The sequence below is a fragment of the Coffea arabica genome, chromosome 4e (assembly GCF_036785885.1).
Source record: "Coffea arabica cultivar ET-39 chromosome 4e, Coffea Arabica ET-39 HiFi, whole genome shotgun sequence".
NCBI classification, from domain to species: Eukaryota; Viridiplantae; Streptophyta; class Magnoliopsida; order Gentianales; family Rubiaceae; genus Coffea; species Coffea arabica.
The window spans coordinates 5,184,001-5,206,500 of record NC_092317.1 but is presented as its reverse complement, the minus strand read 5'-3'; the positions used below and the strand labels follow the sequence as shown (position 1 = coordinate 5,206,500).

At 33.5% G+C, this 22,500-nt stretch overlaps 1 protein-coding gene and 1 long non-coding RNA gene across 6 annotated transcripts; one reads left to right on the top strand and one right to left on the bottom strand.

Moving 5' to 3' along the window:
* Nucleotides 1-4,317: 4,317 nt before the first annotated feature.
* On the top strand, nt 4,318-9,425 carry LOC140005958 (uncharacterized). Of its 3 annotated transcripts, XR_011813495.1 has the most exons (3): nt 4,329-4,512; nt 5,468-5,551; nt 5,770-9,425. It is a non-coding gene; the product is annotated as an uncharacterized lncRNA (long non-coding RNA). The 3 variants fall into 3 exon arrangements; XR_011813496.1 differs by lacking the exon at nt 5,468-5,551 and having other exon boundaries at nt 4,318-4,512; XR_011813494.1 differs by having other exon boundaries at nt 4,318-4,512; nt 5,468-9,425.
* An 8,771-nt stretch (nt 9,426-18,196) lies between these two features.
* Nucleotides 18,197-20,958, bottom strand: LOC113741729 (uncharacterized). Of its 3 annotated transcripts, none has more exons than XM_072047349.1 (2): nt 20,521-20,958; nt 18,197-18,972 (listed from the first exon to the last, which is right to left on the bottom strand). In XM_072047349.1, exons 1-2 carry the CDS (start codon nt 20,680-20,682, stop codon nt 18,406-18,408), a joined length of 729 nt encoding a protein of 242 aa, XP_071903450.1. In that variant the 5' UTR covers nt 20,683-20,958; the 3' UTR covers nt 18,197-18,405. The 3 variants fall into 3 exon arrangements, with proteins under 3 accessions (XP_071903450.1, XP_027125133.1, XP_071903451.1); XM_027269332.2 differs by having other exon boundaries at nt 18,197-18,963; nt 20,521-20,947; XM_072047350.1 differs by having other exon boundaries at nt 18,197-20,177; nt 20,521-20,654.
* Between the last annotated feature and the right edge of the window lie 1,542 nt (nt 20,959-22,500).

Genomic DNA, 22,500 nt, shown 5'->3' with positions numbered 1-22,500 from the left:
ATGGTCGTTGGAAGGCCCGGGGACCGACTGCATCTTCCAAATATGAGTGTTTTTTTTTTGTTTTTTAATATCAGAACATAGAGCTATTTAATTTCTATTTCTAAAATATTATTTATACAATATTGTTTTAAATCTTGAAAGATAGTGTGAAGGCTCGATATACAAGAAAACTAGACTGTATACGACAATACGCTGTACATACACGTAAACTGTTCATGTTTTCTTTGGTAAATACCAAAAAAAAAAAATACGCTGTATCTTTTTCCTTATACTCCCTCCGTCCCACTTTGATTGTCCTGTTTTCCTTTTTCGTCTGTCCCAAATTGTAGTCCACTTTTCAATTGAAGAATGTAGTTGTATTTTAATTTTCCTAAAATATCTTTATTCAATGTAAGTTGTTGTTACTATAAACCTACCCCATTTAATGAGAGTTGATTCTTTTTTTACCATCAATTTAAGTTCCCATAAAGTTGTACTCTAATTAATGTGAGGGAATTTTAGGAAAATAGCTACCTAAATTGATTGTTCCAACAAAGTTAACTACTTTTTATTAAACTGTGTGAAAAAAGAATCAGGACTATCAAAGTGGGACGGAGGGAGTACTATATAAGAATAAGTTGTGGTCACAGTGAGATTTTAATTTCAACCGCATAGATAGGAGCTTTTTAGGAATGTGAAATGTTGTGTAGTTTTTTTAAAATTTTTGATGCAATCGAGGGCAGCATGTGTTTAAATATATTTATTGAAATGCCCTTATTTCTCGTACATTTAAAACTTTGATTTATGGAGACATTTGAGTATTTCTGGAATATGAAATTATTTTGCAACCGTTTTTGCATCGAGTAGAACTCATATAAGCTTATGTGTCGGTGTAATTACTGAAATGATGTTATAAACACATTTAATTGAAGTGCAGCTTTTGTTGTACAATTAACACAAAAACATATTAACACATTGTGCAATTAACACGTTGCTATAACTAACCGTTGAAGGATATTTCTTTGTGAGATAGCTTATATCTGCTTTTGGACGATTTTCAATTGACATCTGTAGGGGCCTTTTAGAAACGGTAAAATTGTAAAAGTATTGATAAAATAAAGTGTACAAGTGTGTGTTGCAATTAGAATATGCTATTATTAATTTTGTCATAGTTGATAACTATTTTTTTTCAGGATATACTATTATTTATTCAATAAAAAATTCTCTTTAACTACAGGTATCAAACACTTGCGTGATATGTGGGCACTCCCCTCTAGTGCGACAATATGCTGTACATACATGTAAACTATTCGTGTTTTCTTTGGTAAATAAAGCTTTAGTTTTTTTTTTTTTGGACCAACACGTACCGTTGTTAACAGAAATATGATTTTATCGGTCATTTATAATTGTAAGGAGTATAATAACATTAGCATATGCCCAAATGAATGAGACGACACCAATTGTACCCATTTTATTTATCGCATACAAAAACATACCAGAATCTCAATTTATATCCAGCCATATACGTCTTAATTGAGTTAATAAGGATATAACTTGGACAGTAGAGTTGCTAGACAGTTGTATCAAAAAAGAACTCTTGGTCTATTCAAATGTATCCAATTTAAAAATCTATTAGAAATCTCCAAAATGAAAACATAAATTTAAGCTCTTAGAAAATTAGATTAAGAACTACTAGCTTTGAGAAATTAAATTGATCTCTTCAAGAGAAAAAAAAATTAAAAAGAAAAAGAAAAAGTGGATATATGCATGTTATTCTGGTAGCATTGAACAACAGAATGTCAAAGTGTAATCAATAAGGAATTTTTTAACAGATGTATTCATGGTGAAGGACAGCATATTGACCAAAGCACAATAAAAGGATGCTTTGGTGGTATACTATAGAAAAGAAGGTAAAAAATTGGTGCTAATGAAAGAACAACAATTAGATCTTTTCCTTAAGTTAAAGAACAGTGTTTTAAAAAGTGAAGGCATTGGGCACCGCGTTTCGTATCTACCCAGACGAGGCAAAAGCCTTAAGGCATGGAGCGTAAGTCCCATAAATTTTATTTATATTTTAAATATTTTAAAAATATAAAAATACAAAAATATTATATATATATATATATATATATATATATATATATATATATATATATATATATGCATGCACGTGTGTGTTATAATATTAAAAATACCAAAAAAAAGGATTAGATAAAATAAAGAAAAATTGTAACCTTATGCCTTCATAAGAAAAGTAAAACTTGTTTGTGTGACTAAAATAAAACATGCTTATATGACCAATGCCATGCCATGAGTAGAAACCCAACAAACTATTGTAAATTTTGATGATTAATTGCATAAAAGGTTTGATATCATCCAGCAAACTAATGATCACAGTTGCTAAAACTTTTTTTCAGAGCACTAGTAAATAATATTTGTGAGTTTTGATTATCAAAGCGAATGTCTTTCTCCTATTTCTTTAGAGTATCCTCAATGTGAGGCATAAAGTCTAAAATTTCACCTCCTTTGCATCATTAAATTCTAAACTAACATTTGTGTTCGCCAACTTAAACTTGTAGGCTTACATAAGAAAGGTTTTCAAAAAATTGCAAGTTCAGATTGAGGGTCTCAACTTCGTTAAGCAAAGGACGAGAAAATCTAGGTTGGATGTTCTTCTGGAGCTTAAAAAAAGGGAAAAAAGTGTTTGTATTTTAAATGCATATGTTTTTTTACGCCTTAAAGAAAAAACTCGCCCGCCCCATGACACTAATGTCCCATTTGACCGCTCAGGGGCAATTCGGGAGCGCCTTGCCCCAGGGCTAATCCCAAATACGCCTTTCAAAATACTAGTTAAGAATCACCAATCTCATCTAAAACATACACAGAGGATGACTGAAAAATCATGTATTACTCTCTGCCTAAAATAAATTATAATTTGATTATGACTCATGTGAAGGATTTCTGCATAACAACTTACTGTATACTTGGATATGGCATGAATTTCATGCTTTAACCAACACCAAATGTGAGTGACTACTCGCTGTGAATTCTAAAGACAAAGTCATGAAAGATTGCAAGAAATCCTACCGTCTAGTACATATCAACTAAAGCTGCTGCAGGATTTGTGGATTTGGACAGCGGGCTATGCAATGTACTAATGAATTGTTCAACGTCCATCTGAAGCTATATTTCCTTGTGACTTCAAAGTTATTCAACTTTTGGATGATGAGAATCAGAAACTAGCCGCAACCACCCACAAAGATGGAGTATAATTTACCACTTACATGACGAGTGCTGAATGGTAAGTCTTTTTCGTTTTATTTGATGACAAGAAACATGTTATCGATATTCAAAAGGGTTAACTCTGCATTTTAGATAGAAAATTATTTGAAAAATTTTAGGTTTAAAGTTAAAAAATGATTAAAAAAATATTTATGATCTAATAAATTCTTTTCCCAAATAATGACGTATACAAACAAACCCTATGAATAGGCCAATTCTTGGCGCATGAATACATAGAAAAATCATATACCGAGCATGCAACCTTTATGTAAAATTGGAATGCATTTTTGTAAGGAGAACAGAGCCTAATTAGTCAGGTGCAAATAACCTCCACATCAAAATAAAAGATTGGGCTGAAGATTATTTTTAAAAAATTTAATCATTTATTATAATACTTTTGTGACGTGACGTATGTAAGACAAAATAATGATTCAAAACTTATTTAGAGAATAATAGAAAAAAATTCTTTTTTGGTCAGGTGCAAATAACCTCCACATCAAAATAAAAGATGGGGCTGAAGATTATTTTTAAAAAAATTTAATCATTTATTATAATACTTTTGTGTGACGTGACGTATGTATGTAAGACAAAACAATGATTCAAAACTTATTTAGAGAATAATAGAAAAAAATTCTTTTTTGGCTATAAACTTATTTGACCAAAGGGAGCCATTGATTTGTATATATTGTTTTTTAATTTGGGATAAGAAGAGTACTATTGATCAGGTTGAAAAGGTAAAAGTCTGTTAGTTTGACAGATAATTCCTAGTTCGTACATTGTACAGTAAAAATATCATAATCAAAGAGCACAATCATCTGATGATGATTGGATGGTAACAATCTGTAATTTCTAATTCCAAAATAGTAAATTTGGATGCGCAAAGCATGCAAGGTGAATAAGAAAGAAAGGACTAAGAAGGATAATCTAGGGTTGTTAGAGTAAAAGAAGTTAACTGTGGGAAGTGTACTAATGTCCTTTCCTTCATTCACCTCGTGAAAGAAAGAACGGTTACAAGAAGAAAGATAAGTGGTAGTACATATGAGACAGGTACTGTGGTACCCTTAATACCAGGGGTATTCTGCCCCTCCTTTTACTTTCTTTCCTATTTATAGAGGCGCAAAGAGGCCCCTGATATAGCCTGGCTAGGTCACTCCAAACCAAACAAACTCTTCCTTTCTCTTTCCCTTTCTTTCTCTCTCAATCTCTGTTCATCCGGCTCTTTCTCATTACTAGTCCCCTCTAGAACAAACGGTACTGCTACTGCAACTACTTCCTTCCTTTCTTTTCCTACTGCAACTTCTGCTGTTGCTGCTGCTAGCAGCTGCAACTTTTTTTTTCTGCTGTTGGTGCAAAGAGTTATTAAAGGAATTTAAAAAGGAAAATATATATATATATATATTTATAAGGATGGGAGAAGAAGGTAAAGGTGATTTTGTTGACAGAAGATAGAGAGCACAGATGATGAAATGCATGGAGTCTTGCTGCATCTCACTCCTTTGTGCTCTCTATGCTTCTGTCATCATTTTCAGCCGCTCACTCTCCCCATTTTTTTAGTTTTTTCCTCTACCGCTTTTCATCATTCTATCCTTCTCAACTAGCTATCTAGCTTCAGGTATGTATATCTTGCTAGTTAGCAGTAGACTACTAGTAGACAATTATATTCTTGCCCAGATTTTTTAGTTGAATTTCCCCCCACATGGTCATAGACTTGAGAATTTCTATCTTTTCTTCATATACTTTACAATTTTGTGTTTTGCTTTCTTGGTTTTCCTTTTCGAGTTGGGATGAGGGATAAAAGGGATTCATTGATTGGATTATTGCATGCTACGGCAGTCTAATGTCACAGTTTGTGCCTCTGTGTTGTTATCTTATGCTGTTTTTGAGTCATGATATCTGAACAAGATCTGGAGGTAAATGAATCTGGGCTTCCTTGTATTCCCATATCTTGGAAAGTGCTAGATCAATGGATACATTTCCTCTGCTGTGTTGTCATGATTTCATTGGGGAATTTGATTTTTCTTTTATCCCTTCCTTGGGGAACAAATGGACTTAATTTTATTTTAATGTTGACTTAGCAATTTCTGATTGGTTTCTCTATGGCTAATCAAGAAATCCCTTTAAAATCCTCGCTTAGTGTGGCTTTGCCTCTTTGCCAACACGTATTCTCATGCTTATTTGATTCATCTTTATGATTTTGCATTACTAGTTACCAAAATCATATGGGTTTTTTGGAGAAATTTGACCGAGCTGGAGCGGTAACATGCCCGGAATATTTGTAATCAAGAAGCAGGTTATAATTTCTGATGAGCACATCTCTTGTGGCCATAGTTGATATATTTCCTTTGTGAGTTAGTATTTTCTTCCCCCTCACTTCCTGACCGAGAGAGCAGTAAATTTTAACATAACGAAGTTCTTGATATGGGCTATATATCAACATATTCTATTTTCATCTTGATAATTTCTTCATTCACTTAAGACATATTTGTCCAAATTGGCTACCAATTACAGGAGCATTTTTTTGGCAAGGACAAGTAGAAACCAGCTGCGAATTCAACAGGCTGGAAGCTGGATATGGATAGGAAGAGAGTTTGTCTCCACTATTAAGGTCATTTCCATTTGAAGGAATTAATTTCTCGTTCATTGTTTTTTTTTTGTATCTGAGGAGCTTTTTCTCTGCTGTTTTGGTTCAAACCCATTGATGACATGGTAGATATCTTAACTGAAGTGATTCTGACAAAAGTCAGTACCACTTGCCACATGTGGTCCGTAATATTGGAGGGCCAACTAGGAATATATTTTGAAATCACTCTATTTCTAAGAAATGATAGCATAATTGGGGCCATGTTACTCTTAAAGCTTAATTGTTGCCAAATGGAAGGAAGACTATATATAATGCATACAATTCATCTTTAAAAATTACAAAAGAAATGTAATGCTTATATTAGTTAATGGGGCTGGAAAATTTAGGCAAGGATGTTTTATGGTAGTCATAGGTGTCACGATCTTAGTTCCTTCTGAATCAGAAAATCAACTATGATTATCTATTTCATAACAATGAGAAAGTCCTTGAGCTTTAACTAGACTAGATATTGAAAAACCACGATTTATGGATTTATTCTTAGCTAGTATGATTCATTGGATTTGAGAGCTTAATGGTCGTTCAGATAACACATGTAAAGATAGATGTATTCACGATCATATTCAATTAGCATGTGATTTTAGCCAGCAAACTGGGGACTTAGTAATTAGTATGTATGAATAGGCAACATCTTGTAATTCTGTCTTGAAGTTTGGCTTGTGATTTCAATGTTAAGCTAGTTAGAAATGTGATTTTATAGTGCAATAGTTTATGAAAATCTTCTCCGGGCATGTAATTAAGAGCAGAATCAGAAAATCACAAAATAGGATATGTTAGCAATGTCAAATTCTCAATATCAAATATCTTTAACATAGGCATCCTTGGGCGGGGCTGTACTAGCCTTAGGGAATTAGTCTGGCCAAATAAAGTCTGGGACACCCCCAATTGAAATATATATATATATATATATATATCTTTAAAATAGGCGAATCCGAGATGTTTTGTTGTTGTTAGCAATGAATACCAGAGATGTATGGTAACTATGATGTAAACATGAGAGGAATCATGAAGGGAACCTTTTTTGAAGAATGTTTACATGAGATACAGGGTGCATTATACAATTAAGTTCTTTGATATAGCAAAAATTATTTTCCTTCTTGAACTTAAATGTAATTACGTTCCTTGAAATCATCTAGATGTTATGAAGTCATTCCAGATAGGAACTAATGTGACTTAAGTACTACTTTCTGCATATGATTGCAAATGAACTACTTACCTTTCTTTCCATTTTTAGGATTAGAACACAACAAAAGAGAAAAAAAAAGGTTGATCCGGGATTTCAGATTAAAAACCTTCCAAAAAAAAAGAATCCCTTGTTTAGGAAGTGGACCTATGTGGAATATAATTCTGCACACTGTGTTTTTTTAAAAAAAAAAAATTTTCCTTCATAAAGTGCCCTAGATGTTCCTGCTTCATATATGGAAGTTAACTCTTTTTCCTTTTTTTTTTTCTTTTTTACGCTTTGCAAACAACTCCTATATCAGGCTTAGCTCCTAAAATCCAGTAAGCATTTTTTTTAGCAGTAACTTCTTTTTTTTTTTTTTCCTTTTTTTTGGTATAAAAGCTGTCAAAAAAGCATATTATGGCATAGAGCCAATACTTATAAATCATATTTCTTCTAAAAATCATCTTACAAAAATCACAAAAAGCTTCAGTGATGCCCTTAGCTGGACCAAGGATATGTGTTATCATCTGATGACAATAGAAGCTTTAAAGTAGGAGGCAAAGATTAGATGTGCATGTGATCAAGTGTAACTTGGCAATCACATAAAATTAATAAGCTTTTATTGTTAGGGCTCCAGTGAATCATTTGATCTTGAAAGATATCTTGGAGTTCTATAGTGTATCCCTGTTGATTTTTCAGATTTGTTGTAGATTACAAATCTATTTATACTTGTTGCATGTTTAATTGTTCTTTGATATTAATATAGATTTATTGTAATGAAATTTTGTCGTTTATCAAAAAACCTTTTTTAGTATTTGTTATGCCTTCGTCTTTGATAATTCTATTTTTGAGATTGTTTACTAGCATCTAGAGTTTAAGATACTATTATCAACTCTTATGGTATGAGGAATTGCAATTCTCGTTTGGAACCTGAAAAAATGTATGTACAGACCTTGCTGGCTTGCTCTACATTTAAGCCATTATTCAGTTTGCGAGGAGAGGGTTGAGTTGGGTGATTTAGGGTGAGAAGGTGTGAGTGAAAGATCCCAAGTTTGATACCTCCTACTTATGTTTAAAGGAAAAAGATATTATTCATTTGAAATCAAATTAAGTTACGTGCCTAAATTACTATACTCTTTCTCTTGTCTGCCTTATATTTTTGCACGAAGCTTAATTAGGTCTCATTCTCTAATATTGGTTATTGGTACAATGGCAGAGTTAGGACCATTATTGAGAGGGTGAAATAATTTTAGGTTGAAGTGATTTGTAAGCTTTTGGTACAACTTAGTGTTTATTAAAAATTTAATCGGCATGAACCAATTTATTCAGTATTACAACAACAAAATTAAAAAGCATTGTCTATATAGCTTATTATTTACTATGTGCAGGAGTTTTCTAGTCATCTAATGGTATAAAATCATAGTTAATATTACGAACAAAATTATAAGGTGTACATTCTAAAATAGATAGGATAGGCAGATAATCTTCACAATTAAAATATTAAATAAATATCAAATTTGCATGTAATTCAACTTGTATGGTTGGGCATATAAGTGAAGCTCAATTTTAAGTAAAAAAGATTTATTAGAAAGGAACAAAAATATCATGGTATTTTATTTGAAGCTTTGATTTTAAGAATAATTAGAGCAACTATAGAAAATTTCAACACTTTTGAGGGGCAATTATAGGGCTAGATGGAATATTTTAAAAATTCAAGAGGGGCAAAAGTGAAGCAACACTAAAAAGCTAAAATTTTTTATAGGCCATTTTATAATTTTCAAAAATTTGAGGGGGTGCAATTGCAACCTCTTAAGAGAGTGTAGCTCCGCCCCCGATTGGTACCCATCACATTGGGACATTGCATTTCCAAGTTGTTTTGGTGGCTTTATCTTTAACTTAGGGATTGCTAGTACTTGCCTGAATTGGAACAAGGGTCTAGGGCCAATAAGGGGGGTGGATAAATTATAATCTCCAGGGCGAAAATAGAAATGGTAAAATGTCTCAATGAAGCAGTAGTAGTAGTAGTAAAATTTAGAACTAGAATGATGCTTTCTCTTTCTGAGTTGAAATAGGCGGATTTTGCCCGGAAGGTAAAGATTCTAATCATTGGAGGAAGGTGGGGTCGATGCTTGCTAGATTTGGAAATGCTGGACCAGCCATGTGAGCCCTCGGTGGAAAGGGAGGATGTCATTTTGCTATTTGGACGAAAACATGAACCAAATTATTCGATACTCGTTCGAATTAAACTCACTGTAATAAGAGTTCGTTCGAACTTGATTCGCTGATTAGTCAAGTCACACTCATTGTAATAAGAACTCGTTCGAAATTGATTCGCTGATTAGTCAAGTCAAATTTGAACAACGCTTTATATTCCTTAACATTCAAGTTCAATAAAATATTAGTTCAAACTTGATTTGACAAATAAACAATCTAAAATTTGAACCAAATTTCATTTGAGAAAAAAAAAACAGACATTATTCATTCGAAAAGAAAGTAAATCAGAACAAGATACGTGCCGAAAGTACTGTACTCTTTCCCCCATCTACCTTACACATTTTTGCACTAAGCTTAATTAGGTCTCATTCTCTAATGGTAGTTATTAGTACTAATTAGTCACATTGGGACATTGCACTTCCAAGTCGTTTTGGTGACTTCATCTCTAACGAAGGGATTGCTAGTACTTGCATGAATTGGAACTAGGGTCTAGGGATAATGAGTGGGTGGATAACTTGCAGTATTCTCTAGGTGGTGAAAATAGAAATGGTAAAATAACTCAAATGAAGTAGCAGAAGAAGTTGTAAAATTTAGAAAATAGAATGATCCTTTCTGAGTTGTAAGAGGGCGAATTTTGCCAAGAAGGTAAAGATTCTAATGATTGGAGGAAGGTGGGGTCAATGCTTGCTAGATTTGGAAATGGCGGAGACGGACCAGCAATGTGAGCCCTCTGGGAAACGACAGGTATCATTTTACTTACTAACACCTGCCTGACGCTTGTCAGTTAGTAAATGTCTTTCCACGTCTTCTTTTTCTTTTCCTTTTTTGTTTTGGATTTCTAATAGGGTTATTATCACTTTACCTCCTTAAACTGTATCACAACTATCAGTTTACCCCATAACGTTATTTTTTAGTTACTTCACCCCCATAAGTAATTTAATTCAACATGTTAAGAAATTTCAGACAAAAATACCCTTTTATTCTATAGTATTACTACATTGTTATTATTACTTTATTCCTTTAAATTATAGTGATATAATCGATTTAATTCCTAACTTTATTTTCTTGGAATTTTATTTCATCGTTAATCTAACTAGTATGGTCAAAAATTGTTAAATATATTTACCCTTATATATATAATTAAAAATAAAAAATTTAGAATGATTATTCTTCTTTTTTTCACTTTAAGAGATCCATAAATATAAAAATAAAAGGGTTTTCTCAAATTTCTTTTTCACACTTATTAATATTAGGAAAAGAAAAAGAGATAGGAAAAAAAGAGACAGAAAATTAGATTTTGCAAAGAAAAAGATAAAAAAAAGTCTAACATTATCATATTAATTTAAGGTTGTTGGGATTTGGATTGAAATCTCGTGGTAAACAGTAAAGTGAAATAATTTTAAAATAATAAAAGTATTTAATTCTTTCTTATTTGTATTTTCTAAAAAAAGAATTGAGCTCTCTCTATCTATCTCTCTTTCCCCCTCTCCCTATCTTTCTATTTTTTTAATATTAATTTTCCAAAAAGAAATAAATTAATATTTTGACTTTTTTTATACTAAAGAGGAGAAGAACCACTCTAAATTTTTTATTATTTTTATTATACAAAAATGAGGGTATTTTTTTCTAAAGTTTTTTAACTTGCTAAGTTGGTTTAATTGTTAGATAAATTGTCTAAAAAATAACTTTATGGGATAAATTGATAATGAGACTATAGTTTAGGGGAGGTAAAATGATAATAACTTTAAAGGTTAAACTTGTCCTTTTACTTTAATTAACAAACTCCATTAAATTTGACCGTTAGTCTTGGGGGTAAAGTAACTAAAAGATAACGTTAAGGGGGAAATTGATAGTGGCACCGAATGTTAAGGGGATAAAGTGATAATAACACTTTCCAATATGCCCTTTTTTTTCTACCTATCTTTTTATTTTTTTATTTTCATTCTTTCCCTATTTTTTAGATTAATCTTGACATTCATATGCTTGCATTTTGTACAACTCATCTAATTTTTTCTTAATCAAAGATTGAGGAGCTGAAGAAGACATTTTAGCTGTCATCTTCGTGCCTTACTGAAATTTGTTGGATGTTTTCTCATTCTTGAAGAATATTACATCACATTCCATAACATGTAAACTCCGAGCCAGTTACAATTGAAGCCTATAAGTGAGCAGAAGACTCCATCTTCTGTCTCAAAGTCAGAAATAAAAATGCAAAACAACAAAGTATACATCCTTAATCCCAAAAAGAAACCATCTAAAAAGAAACCCCAAAATAACTGATAAAAAAAAAAGAAAACAGAAACGTGATCATAAAATATAAAGATCAAAAGAAAATTTCCAGATGCCCAAATTGTGCATGCAAGATTAATCCTAAGATAAATACTCACAAGGTGGTTTTATTATTTTGAAAACAAAGTTCAACTTTAGCCATTTCAAGTATAACGTGAGAATTACTATAAATACTCAGATAAGTCAATATCTGTTTGACAGAGGTAGACTTAGCCATGTTATTTTAAGGGTTTTTTTTAACAGATGTTATGTGGCACTCGTTAACATACCTATATTCTACCCAATTTATTGTGTACATACACACACACACTAATGATTATTACTTTCTCTTATATTTATATAATTTTTCTAATTAATTTCCTTATATTTATATATTTTTTCTAATTAATCTTATATTTTTAAAAATCTAACACCTGAAATACATGTTAACGAGTGCTTACAGGATATTCGTTAGACAGACCGATATTTTAAACATCCTTATTCGAATGATTTTCCTGCGGACTAAATCTAATCAGCAAGAATATTATCATACACATACAGACAAATTGGTTTTTGCAATTTTGGTCGCTCAGCACAATCTCTCTCTCTCTCTCTCTCTCTCTTCTAAATTAGAGCCCCTTTTTCAGTTGATATTTTTTGGAAGGATATCTCGACCTCTATCTCTTTTCTTCTGTTCTCATTAGCCTTCTGAGAATGGACATTTGTTTAGGAATATCCATTATCAGAATTGAGTATAGACCATAAAATATTTCGTGAGAGCCAGGGAAAATGTTCCTTTCTAGGCAAATAAGTGTATAGCAATGCAGACCTTTAAGTTAAAGTTGTAGCAAGTAGCCACCAAAGCAGAATGTGCCTCAAGATTTTTCTCCTTGGATGCGGCCAAATTGGGGGACATGCTCGTGGAATTGGTATTCAACGTCGGACCCTACCACTTGGATCGGATGAGATGAGATGATCCTGATTCATTTTTATCATGATTGACCATCTAATTCCCTCTTGGTCCTTGACAGGGGAGACTGGCTGAACAATTCCAAGCTCCAGATGGAACTCGAATGTACCCCTTTCTTATCGTATATGACCAATTGACTACATATTATGAGACTAAGTTTTAAAAAAAAAAAAAAAAAATTTCCACATTTTTGTATGGTAGGAAATGATCTTCTACAAAAGTCTAGTTTAGATTTGAAACGGATGGATGGTTCTCGGAAAATTGCATGGTGGCTGTTATCTTTACAAGTAGGAAGGATTTTTAGAAGTCTAGAAGAGAAAAGATATGCCAAATCTTCACTTTTCTGTAGAAACAGTGAAAGGAGAAAACAAACTAAATCCACTCTTATCTGTTTGTCATAGCATATCACATCATAGCAACAAATCAATAAATAAACAAATCCTAAGAGAAACCTAATTCCGCACTTCTTTGTGACATTTTGATTTCTTCACTGATTGCACAAAAGGGGCAAGTCCTTCAACAATTTCTGTCAGCCCTTTACTTAAAACTAGATGCACACGACATACATACCTTAGGATGTTGAGATTTCAAGTTGTACATTAGTACATGAAATGTGAATCTAGAAAACCCCTAAAAAAGAAAAAAAACCCAGACGAAAAGAAAACTTTTTGTTAAAAACATCATACACGAGTCAGATGAGATCTGACTATGCGGAGACTAAAGGAGGTGTTTGGTAAAAGGGTTTCAAAATAAGGAATATGCTTCTATTCCAAACGATTTAGTTCGTTACATTCGTAATCTCAAAAGACGTTGTATAATATTTATTGAAGAATTCTTAATAAGATGGTTTCTTAATAAGGCGATAAATCATTCCACCTTCTCCTATATATGAAGTAAAACTTCAATCCCATACTAAAAATTTAAGGATTATTTCCACTTCGTACTCTTGGACTTGTACTTCTTTCTCATTTTGCATCCCTAGACTTACAATTTTAAGGGCACTTTGTACTCTAACTTCTCATATTTGTCTCACTTAAATCCTATTGATCGACGTTAGTCATAGCAAACTAACAGAATAGAGGACTTGCACACGACATGAACCTAAACCACTTTACTGGATAGCAGTGTAATATCATCATCTCACAATCCCTATTAGTCATGCAAAAAGGTGAATCATTTGTACGGCCCTTCGTTCCTTCGATGTTGCTAAAGTCATTATCAATTGGACTTAAAAAGATATAAATACGAGAGTTTAGAATGTAAAGTGTCTAAAATTGAAATATAAGAGTATAAGTTTGGAAGCACAAATTGAAATTAGTCCAAGATATACCATGGGACAAGGGCTGATAAATCCCACCAATCTCACATTAGATGAGTTTTTTTTCACTTTTGTCCATTCTTGAAAAAAAAAAAAAAAAAAAAATTCATACTTGAGAAACACAAACCAAAATGCTGTTTTACTTTTGGAAGCAACGTCTTGGGGAGGTAGTCGGTTTTTGTCCTTTTCTTCTTTAATTGGTTTCCTATAGCTTTATGGATAAGATAATAAATCATCTTATCTCCCCGTGCAAATTGACCACAGACTGTCGGTACCAATCATTAGCTGGTTAACCAAAGCAAGATCTTCCCATCAACTTTTTGAATTTCGTTAGCACAAGTTTAGATTTAATAACAGTTGTGAAAAATACTAGTCTACTGTTAGATTTTACCCAAATGATCGTTCTTTCCCAAGAACATTTCTAAGCATAATTTCCACTATTTTCTTCAACAAAGAATACAATTTTTTTTTTTTTTTTTGGCTAGATAAATTCAAACTTTAGCACTTGAAGATCACTGCTCAAAGAATAGTGGATAAGCAGACAACTAAATCATGGAGGCTCTATATTACTCCAGAACTTTCAATACTAGGCCCACCGCATTGTAAAATGAAATTGACAGATCAACTGACACTTCTAGGGTTCTCTTGCTTGTTCTTGTTCCATTGAGACCATATATGATTTTAATTTAGTTAAGATAGGGTGTTTTCGGGGGCGAAGCTAGAGAAGAAATTCGGTGGGGGCAAAGTTAATATATGAAATTTTACTAATTATGATATGAAAAAATATGTTTAACTAACAATCTACTAATTATAATAATATACGCCAATTTAGTAATAAAGCAAATATCAAATTTCTAATAAAGAATTCTTCCACTTCTCCTCTCACAACCCTAATAAATTTAATCTGGATTTTTTGTTTAGATGAAATAAAAAATGAGCAATTGTCAGTTCTAATGTGTAGTGAAAAAGTTTTTTTTTTAAATGGGTTTGCACCGGGAGCGCATTAGAATAGATAAAGAAGAAGAATAAATGCAAATGGAATCTATTTCTTTGTTTAAACAAGGTGGTGGTATAATTTATTTTAAGTGTTGTCAAATTATTTGGACATAAAGACATATAAACAAAGTGTGTATTACTACTTTAGGTGAGGGTGAGGGTGATTTCATTCAGGTATGGAGGCAAACCTATAATTTTATACGCATATATGCAGATTTTGGTTGGGGTAATTCTTTAATGCTTAGGTTTTGTTGAATAGTACTGGGCGCAAAACTACAATTTTATATGTAGGTATGGAGATTTTGATGGGATCAATGGAGGCAAAGGGTAATTCTCTAATACTTAGATTTTGTTTAGTGGTATAGTGGGGGCAACTTTATTGAAGTGTGAGAGGTAAAATTACAATTTTATAGGTAGATATGGAGATTTTGATCTCAATCTCTGAGTATTTTCCATTAGTTTTTGTCCTCTATGATATTTATGAAAAACCCTATTTGATTTTAGACCACCCTGCCAAGATTTCTAGGACAGGTAGGAGAACAGGTTATACAAAATGATGCTAGTTCATCAATACATGTAGGGACTTTTCTTGCACCATGCCTCTTAAAAAGTGGGTTTAATCTGATTTCTCCAAAACTGTCTTACACGGTTTAAAGGGTCCTTAAACCAAAATCAGTGGCGTTTTCCAGTTAAACACAAGCTAAAATATATGTCAAAAAAGTTATGCAGGATGCCTTGAAAACAATCGAAGACCGAACACTAATTTTGCAAGAATCTGTTGCTTTTGTCTTGGGCAAATGAAACCAGGTCCCATACATCCAATCAAGGTATTTTATAAACACCCAGTGACTGGTGCTGGACTGGCTTTCCAGTCGGTAGAAGCCAAGAAAAACTAGGGAGGAAGCTCAATATCAAACAATAATAACCAAGGTCCTACCAATGTCAGGTAGTTCAATCACTCATCAACCAAAGTCAACCTGAAGGCAAGCATTTATAAACACACAGTGCCTTGTGGATGATCCTAGAAAGAAAACTCGTTCCAACGGTGCAGCCAAGTTGTTGAAGAAGCTGCTAAATTTTGCACGGCAAACATTTTCCATATCCAGGTGAGGACATCCTATTTCTTCATGCCTTTCTATTCACAGGTGTGGGATTTTATTACTAAAATGTAAGTTTTGGGTTGCTAGGAAAAATCAGTGCATTGGCAGCGGTACCAACATTCTATCTCAAGGACAAAAGGTGTAGGTAGGAGATAAGCACCAAAGGAGAGGATCATATTCTGACAAAGAGCAAGTAATAATTATGGGTGTTGACACTTTGACAGCTGATGCCATCAATGATCAACAAGGACATAAACAGGAGAAATGAGAAAACACAACATGTTCCAGTTCCACAATGGAGTTGGAAGACAGATCTGGTAGTTACTCTGGTAACGACAAATATAGAAAACAAGATCATCATCAAGACAGAGTGTAAAGGTACAGTAACAGTTCTATCAACTTACTCAAAGATTGTAAGGGGGTTGGTTTGATGGATCAATGTAGTGCACTGCATGCATTATGGCACTGTCAGCTATCAACATCGGCAGCACCACCAGCATCAGTTTAGCAATTTGTTAGCGACATTGGTACATGGCACCATAAATGGTTTTCTGAATTTGCTTTAAAATATCGAACCATGGTGTACTCTATTTTACCACAAAGATGGAATGCTAGACAGATCATCTGGTACGGCAAATGTAGGCCAAAGATGAATAGCAGCAACAAATGCAAAAGTGGTCCATTTCTTTTTGGTCTCTGCGTATTTAGATGGGGCAGATCATTTGTCAAAATCAAGTGGGGCATTAATTATTGGCTTCTCTTGCACCAAAAATCAAGAAATTTATTGTTTCCATCGCTTTCACCAAAGAAACAAGACCCTTTGTAGGCCTCCACATATCCAACATGCCCATAAATACAAGGCAGAAACACAGTTGGTAAAGCATGGGATATTTCGGTATGCGTTCAAATATTGTGACGTAACGCGACTAATTGTCTTTCTTCTGTTATCAAAGAACCACATCCTACTTGGTCTGAATTTGAGCTCAAAAAACACAGAAACAGCGACAAATAGCAAAAGACACAAACAAAAGCATACTGTACGGATGTCATTTCAGGGGCTCAAATGTCCTGTTCCAGTCAATTTGGCACACATGGTTAACCCCTGTAAACATGGACAATCTGCAGACATGCTGTACCAGCAATTATGGTCAGAGAGGTTTCCAACCCCTTCTGTCCCGTTCAAGCCAAATACACACCCTCGGAAGATTATTGTACATTGGAACAAGGGTTCAAAACCCAACATCCAACGTAGAAGGCCTCTACATTTCATGCCACGCCCGCTTTCAACCAGGTAATACAAATTAAGTAACTGGAGTAACGTACAAACGAAAAATATGAAGCAAGTAATCGAGAAATTTGGGGCAAAAAGTTTACAAAGAGAAGAAAAAGGCATTATCAGTCCGTTTCAATATCAATATACACCTTAAGGTTGTCTTTACATCTGTAAACGTTCACAATACAACAGAAAGAATTAATTTCATGCGTCAGATCATAAGGATTTCATTACTCCCAGGGTGGGTTCAAGCCAGTCGATAAAATGTTCACCCTCACCTATGGTTCTATGCTGCTGTCAGTGAAGGAAAAACTATCGGTTGATATAGAGCTTCAAGCATCAGAAAGCAAGAAGCATATGGTGTTTCTATTGTACTATAGCACCGGACAGAATAAATCACCCACAGTCAGTCAGGAAACTTTCCTTCTGGTTCTATAAGGAAAAGAAACTCTCTCCAGTGAATACAGAACATGAATTAGCAAAGATGCTACTAAACTTTCCTCCTGATACCATGTTTCATAGTCTTGACTCTTAACCCAAGACATTGTTATCCAAAACCAATTCAGTTCCCGGTAGAATGTCTAGTTTCAGAGGATATGCTGCATTTTCAAGCACCTAAATATATTATAGGATGACAACCAAAAAAAACAGCAGGATCCTCCTCACTTTCCACGTCCTAGAGTTAATACCCAAGGAAAAAGGAAGAAAATCTCACAATATTAAAAAAAAAAAAAACAGTCAGCACATCATCAATTAGGAGCATTCTCAACCAAGGAAAACAAGAATAAGCCATCTTTTGGAGCCTAATTTTATGCATGATACTAACTGGAAAATATATGTGCATTTGTCTATAATGCATGGTGAATGAAAAATGAGTGTATTCCATGGAAGTCACCAAGCTCACTCTGAAAATACGTGCCTGCTATACTCAAAGTCTCAAAAATAATTCTCCTCATGAGGATGATAACAATTTTATAAATAGCCAAAGTTCAATTGAAGCATATGAAAACCATGCGGAATTTGAATAGCATCTTGTTGACCAAGAGATCAGTTGATAAGAACTATTTACATAGCACCTTGGTCGTTCTCTGTGGAAAATATTACACTGAAACTAAAGGTTCTAGTACAGATACAAGACATTTTTTGATTGGCTATGCTCCAAAAACCTCATGACCAACTAGGGGCCTTTTACTTCTCAACCACTACAATGAATGATGAATTGATTCCACATCATTGGCTATTGCTTCCTCTTTGATCGACTTACAGTGGAGATCTCTCGTAAAGCTTGTAGTTGTGTCCAAGAAGTAAAGAAGAAATATCATCATACAGCAACAGACAAACATGGGAATAGGTCCAAAAATCCAAAGGAAAAGAGGGAATGACATATAAAATGCTCTTAATCCAAGTGACCAGAAGAAGCTTCCTCTGTTCAAATTTCTTGCAACATACTCAATACAGTCGTTTTGGTCCTTGAAGGTAGGCACAGTAGCTAAGAAGCTAACATGTGCATAGTATCTAATAGACTGCACATTGCAAAGAAAAGCAACAAGAAAACAAAGCAAGATAGAAAAGAATTTGACAGAAGACAAAAATGAAGTCTTATTTCCATAAACTAACTTTGAAGACGAAGAATTTGAGGCATTGCTTACAAAGACACTTATCAGAGAGCTAAGAGTAATAGCTGTTGTTGCCAATAGAGTTGATGCCATTATGTTGTTGCGTAAAGTTTGGACTGCCAAAACACCATTCTTAAGTGGATCCTGCAAACACTTTACATGAATCAATTCTGATAAATAATGCCAAACTAAAGACGACCTACTATTCTCATCACATGTTATCCATTTTGACAAGCTGGGAAACAGAATTAAAGATTAGAGACAATGAAGAGGGGAATGTGTCATAAATATGTGGAACACAATCTTTCAGTAATGGACTACCTAATATAAGGGTAAAAGCTATCCTTATAATGGACTTTTTCCTGGGTGGGTGGTGCACTTGCAAGAGCGGGATGTCCTGGGGGTAGGAAGGATGTGGGGAGGGATGGAAGGGTATAAAAAAAAAAAAGAGTGGGGTGTGCTTCTTATGTGAAATTTCAACCAAAAAAAGGATTATATACCGCTTTAAGATTGATACCTTAACATGAGGTAAATTGCCCAAGTACGCTCTCTGAAAACTACCTATCGAGACTTTACTGAAGTTACTTGTAAATGAATATTATGTCAAGCCTATAAATTGGGATCCAAAACAGTCGTAAACATGTTCCATAGGAGTTCAGCCTGCTGAATTTTATGTAGGTTATGACTGCTTTTTGTTGACAATTTAGCAGCTATGTTGCATCATAATTTGACTTTGAAGAACCCAATAAAAGTATGCAGAAACTCTAGCCCGTAATCAACCCCTTTGATGATAATCATCAATCTTTCTTGCGATTGATTTTTCAATAAGGTTAAGAAGACAGCATTTGGGTTAAAGATGTTAATGAATGAGGCATCGACCAATGTATCAACGAAAGATTTGAAACAAATGTTTTTCCTGAATAACATAAGATAAAAATAGTTTAATCCAAGCTCATTTTATAGGAGCAAAGACTATTTTTTGACAAAAAGCAACAGGAGTAAATTTCTTTGTTCTGTTTTTCAACTCCATTATGAACCAATAGGAGCATTTGCTTCTCCTGGCGGCCACCACCACTTTCAAATACTTGCTTTCATCGCTTCCCTTCCCTTCCCCATCACCTGCCCTTGATCTATATGCTCAAATCAATTATCCTCCATCCCATTTAACTCACTAAGAAAGGAAAAATCATGGGCAACATGATCAAAAAAATCATGGGCAACATGATCAAAGTAAAGGTAGAACACTAACTAATGAGGACAATTCAGAAGAGGGGAAATCAAAGGAAATTAGAAACATAAGCTGACATCAATAATAGACGAAAAGATCATACCTAAACGTGGAGGGCATCAGTGCAAATCTTGAAATAACATCCCATCGATGACAGGACCCATCAGTATAAGAATTTTTAGTACGAATTACAATCATCCAGCATAATTTCAAGCACACAAGCATGCGTGTAAAATAAGCATATGTGCCTGTTTGCATAATTTCTACTAGAATAAAGCAGCCGAACCACTTTAATCCCTATCACCCCATTTACGATCATAAACAGCAGACAAGGGAAAAACACGCGAAAACTCCTAACTATCACCAAAAGATATATTACTACTTTTCCCTGATAATTGCTAATATAATTAACATCACATGCATATAACATGTCTGATGAAAGAAAAAGTGGGATAGAGGGTTGAGGAACTAACATTCATCATGGAGAAAACCCAATTTCGACGGCTTTCAGCATTGAGTCCCACAACAGTTTTCCTGGGATTGTATATAATGGTGTAAAGCAGCCAAACATGATAAACCAGGAATATGAACATCCCCAGAGGCACCAGAACATAATCCAGCTGCTTCTCCTCCATTTGAACAGGTACTCCTTTTCTGCTTTTGGAGAATCCTCAAGAAATCTATCTACTCTCCTTTTTCTTATTTTTGGATGAAAAAAATATAAAGATAGCTTATCCGATGGCCAAAGTGAGGCCACTTTACCATCTTATGACCGCCTGAGCATAGTCATAAATGCACTAGTCGACTCCCCAAAGTGGAAAAGCGGTTCCATCCCAGCTGTTAGAAGTTCGTTGTCCACTCCGAACTATGTGGAATTTTAGATTATGACGCGGCATAAATTATATTACATACTTACGTGGGAGTATACGAACTGTTTTGCTCTCAGTTGTTTCTTATCCCGTCAGGCCATTAATAATTGATGATTGATGTTTCACGTTGTGAACTTTTTTAATTCAGGATAATCAGAGTTCACTGTTAAATATCATATTTGAATATTTGATTTGGAAAGACAATAAGTTAATTAATGATTGAGTTCATTATACCATATGATACAATTGATTAAGAAATGCAAAAAAAAAAAAGAAGCAAGAATAATACACGAATATTAAGACAAATTTTTGAGTTAAGACAAAAGGTTTATAAGTAATGGAAGTGTTAAACATTTAGGTCCGGCTTGATAACCGTTTGATAACCAAAAATTGAACATCTGAATTAATTAGGTGGCACTGAATTTCTAGACAAAATTTGCTCTCAAAATTAAGTGATAAGTTATTCACTTTTTACTGATCGTGTGATATGCACTCTAATATATTAGATTTAATACTTAACAATTCAATAACTTAATGTATTCAAATTTCATATTTCAGATTTCAGACTTCAGTTTTCAAATTTCAATTTTATCAAACGCACCCTTATTCTATCCAAACTTTTAACTGTGACTAACCTTTTAGAAATCTTTTTTTTTTCGCAAGCCAACTGTCATTTTATTGATGTGCAAATTCAGCTTTACAATGGAGAAGAGCTCCTACTACATCTGTTTTTAGACCGTGAAAATTCATTAAAAAAGGATAGGAAAAGGAAGACCAAAAATTATAGTAATGAACGTTCTTTATGAAGTTCATTATATTTTAATTGGGGGTTCTAAGTGCTAAAACTGAAATTTCCATTCCACAGTTTATTTTACCGGAATTCTAGAAAGACATAGAATTGCAAGAACCAAATGACATACACTACAAAAAAAAAAAAAAAAAAAAAAGTTTCTGTAGATCATAATGTCAACATAAAATGTCATTGAAAATTTATAATTAGCTCTACGATACTTTGGATAGAGATCATTGGAACTAAATAAAATAGTGGTTAATCCTAAAGATATTGGTTGAGATATATGATGGTGAAAGTCTTTGTATTTTAAAAGAAATGGTGACATGTATACCTGGCAATTGGACGGGTTGGGCGGTTTTTGGGCGGATTGATATTGGGTTTTCATTTAAATGGGTGACATCCAATCCGCCCAACTTTAGATTGGGTTAATTTTGGGTTGGGTCATATTAGGTCATCTCAAACCCATGACCCAAATATGATCCAATATATTAATTAATAGATTTTGATACATAAACTCTCTCAAATACATTTTCACATACAAAAAAAAATTTTCACACACATAAACACATTTTCACATAGATAGACATATTTTTACACACTAAAACACTTATAGACACACACACTCACTTCTTAAACTCTTTTGAAATATGTTATTTTTACACATACAAATTACAATACACACTAATATACTTTCACAAATACACACACATACTAACTATTTAAACTACTTGGATGAACTCACTATTTTTTATACAAGTAAGGATTTTCAAATTGGGTATAGTTTTGGTCCA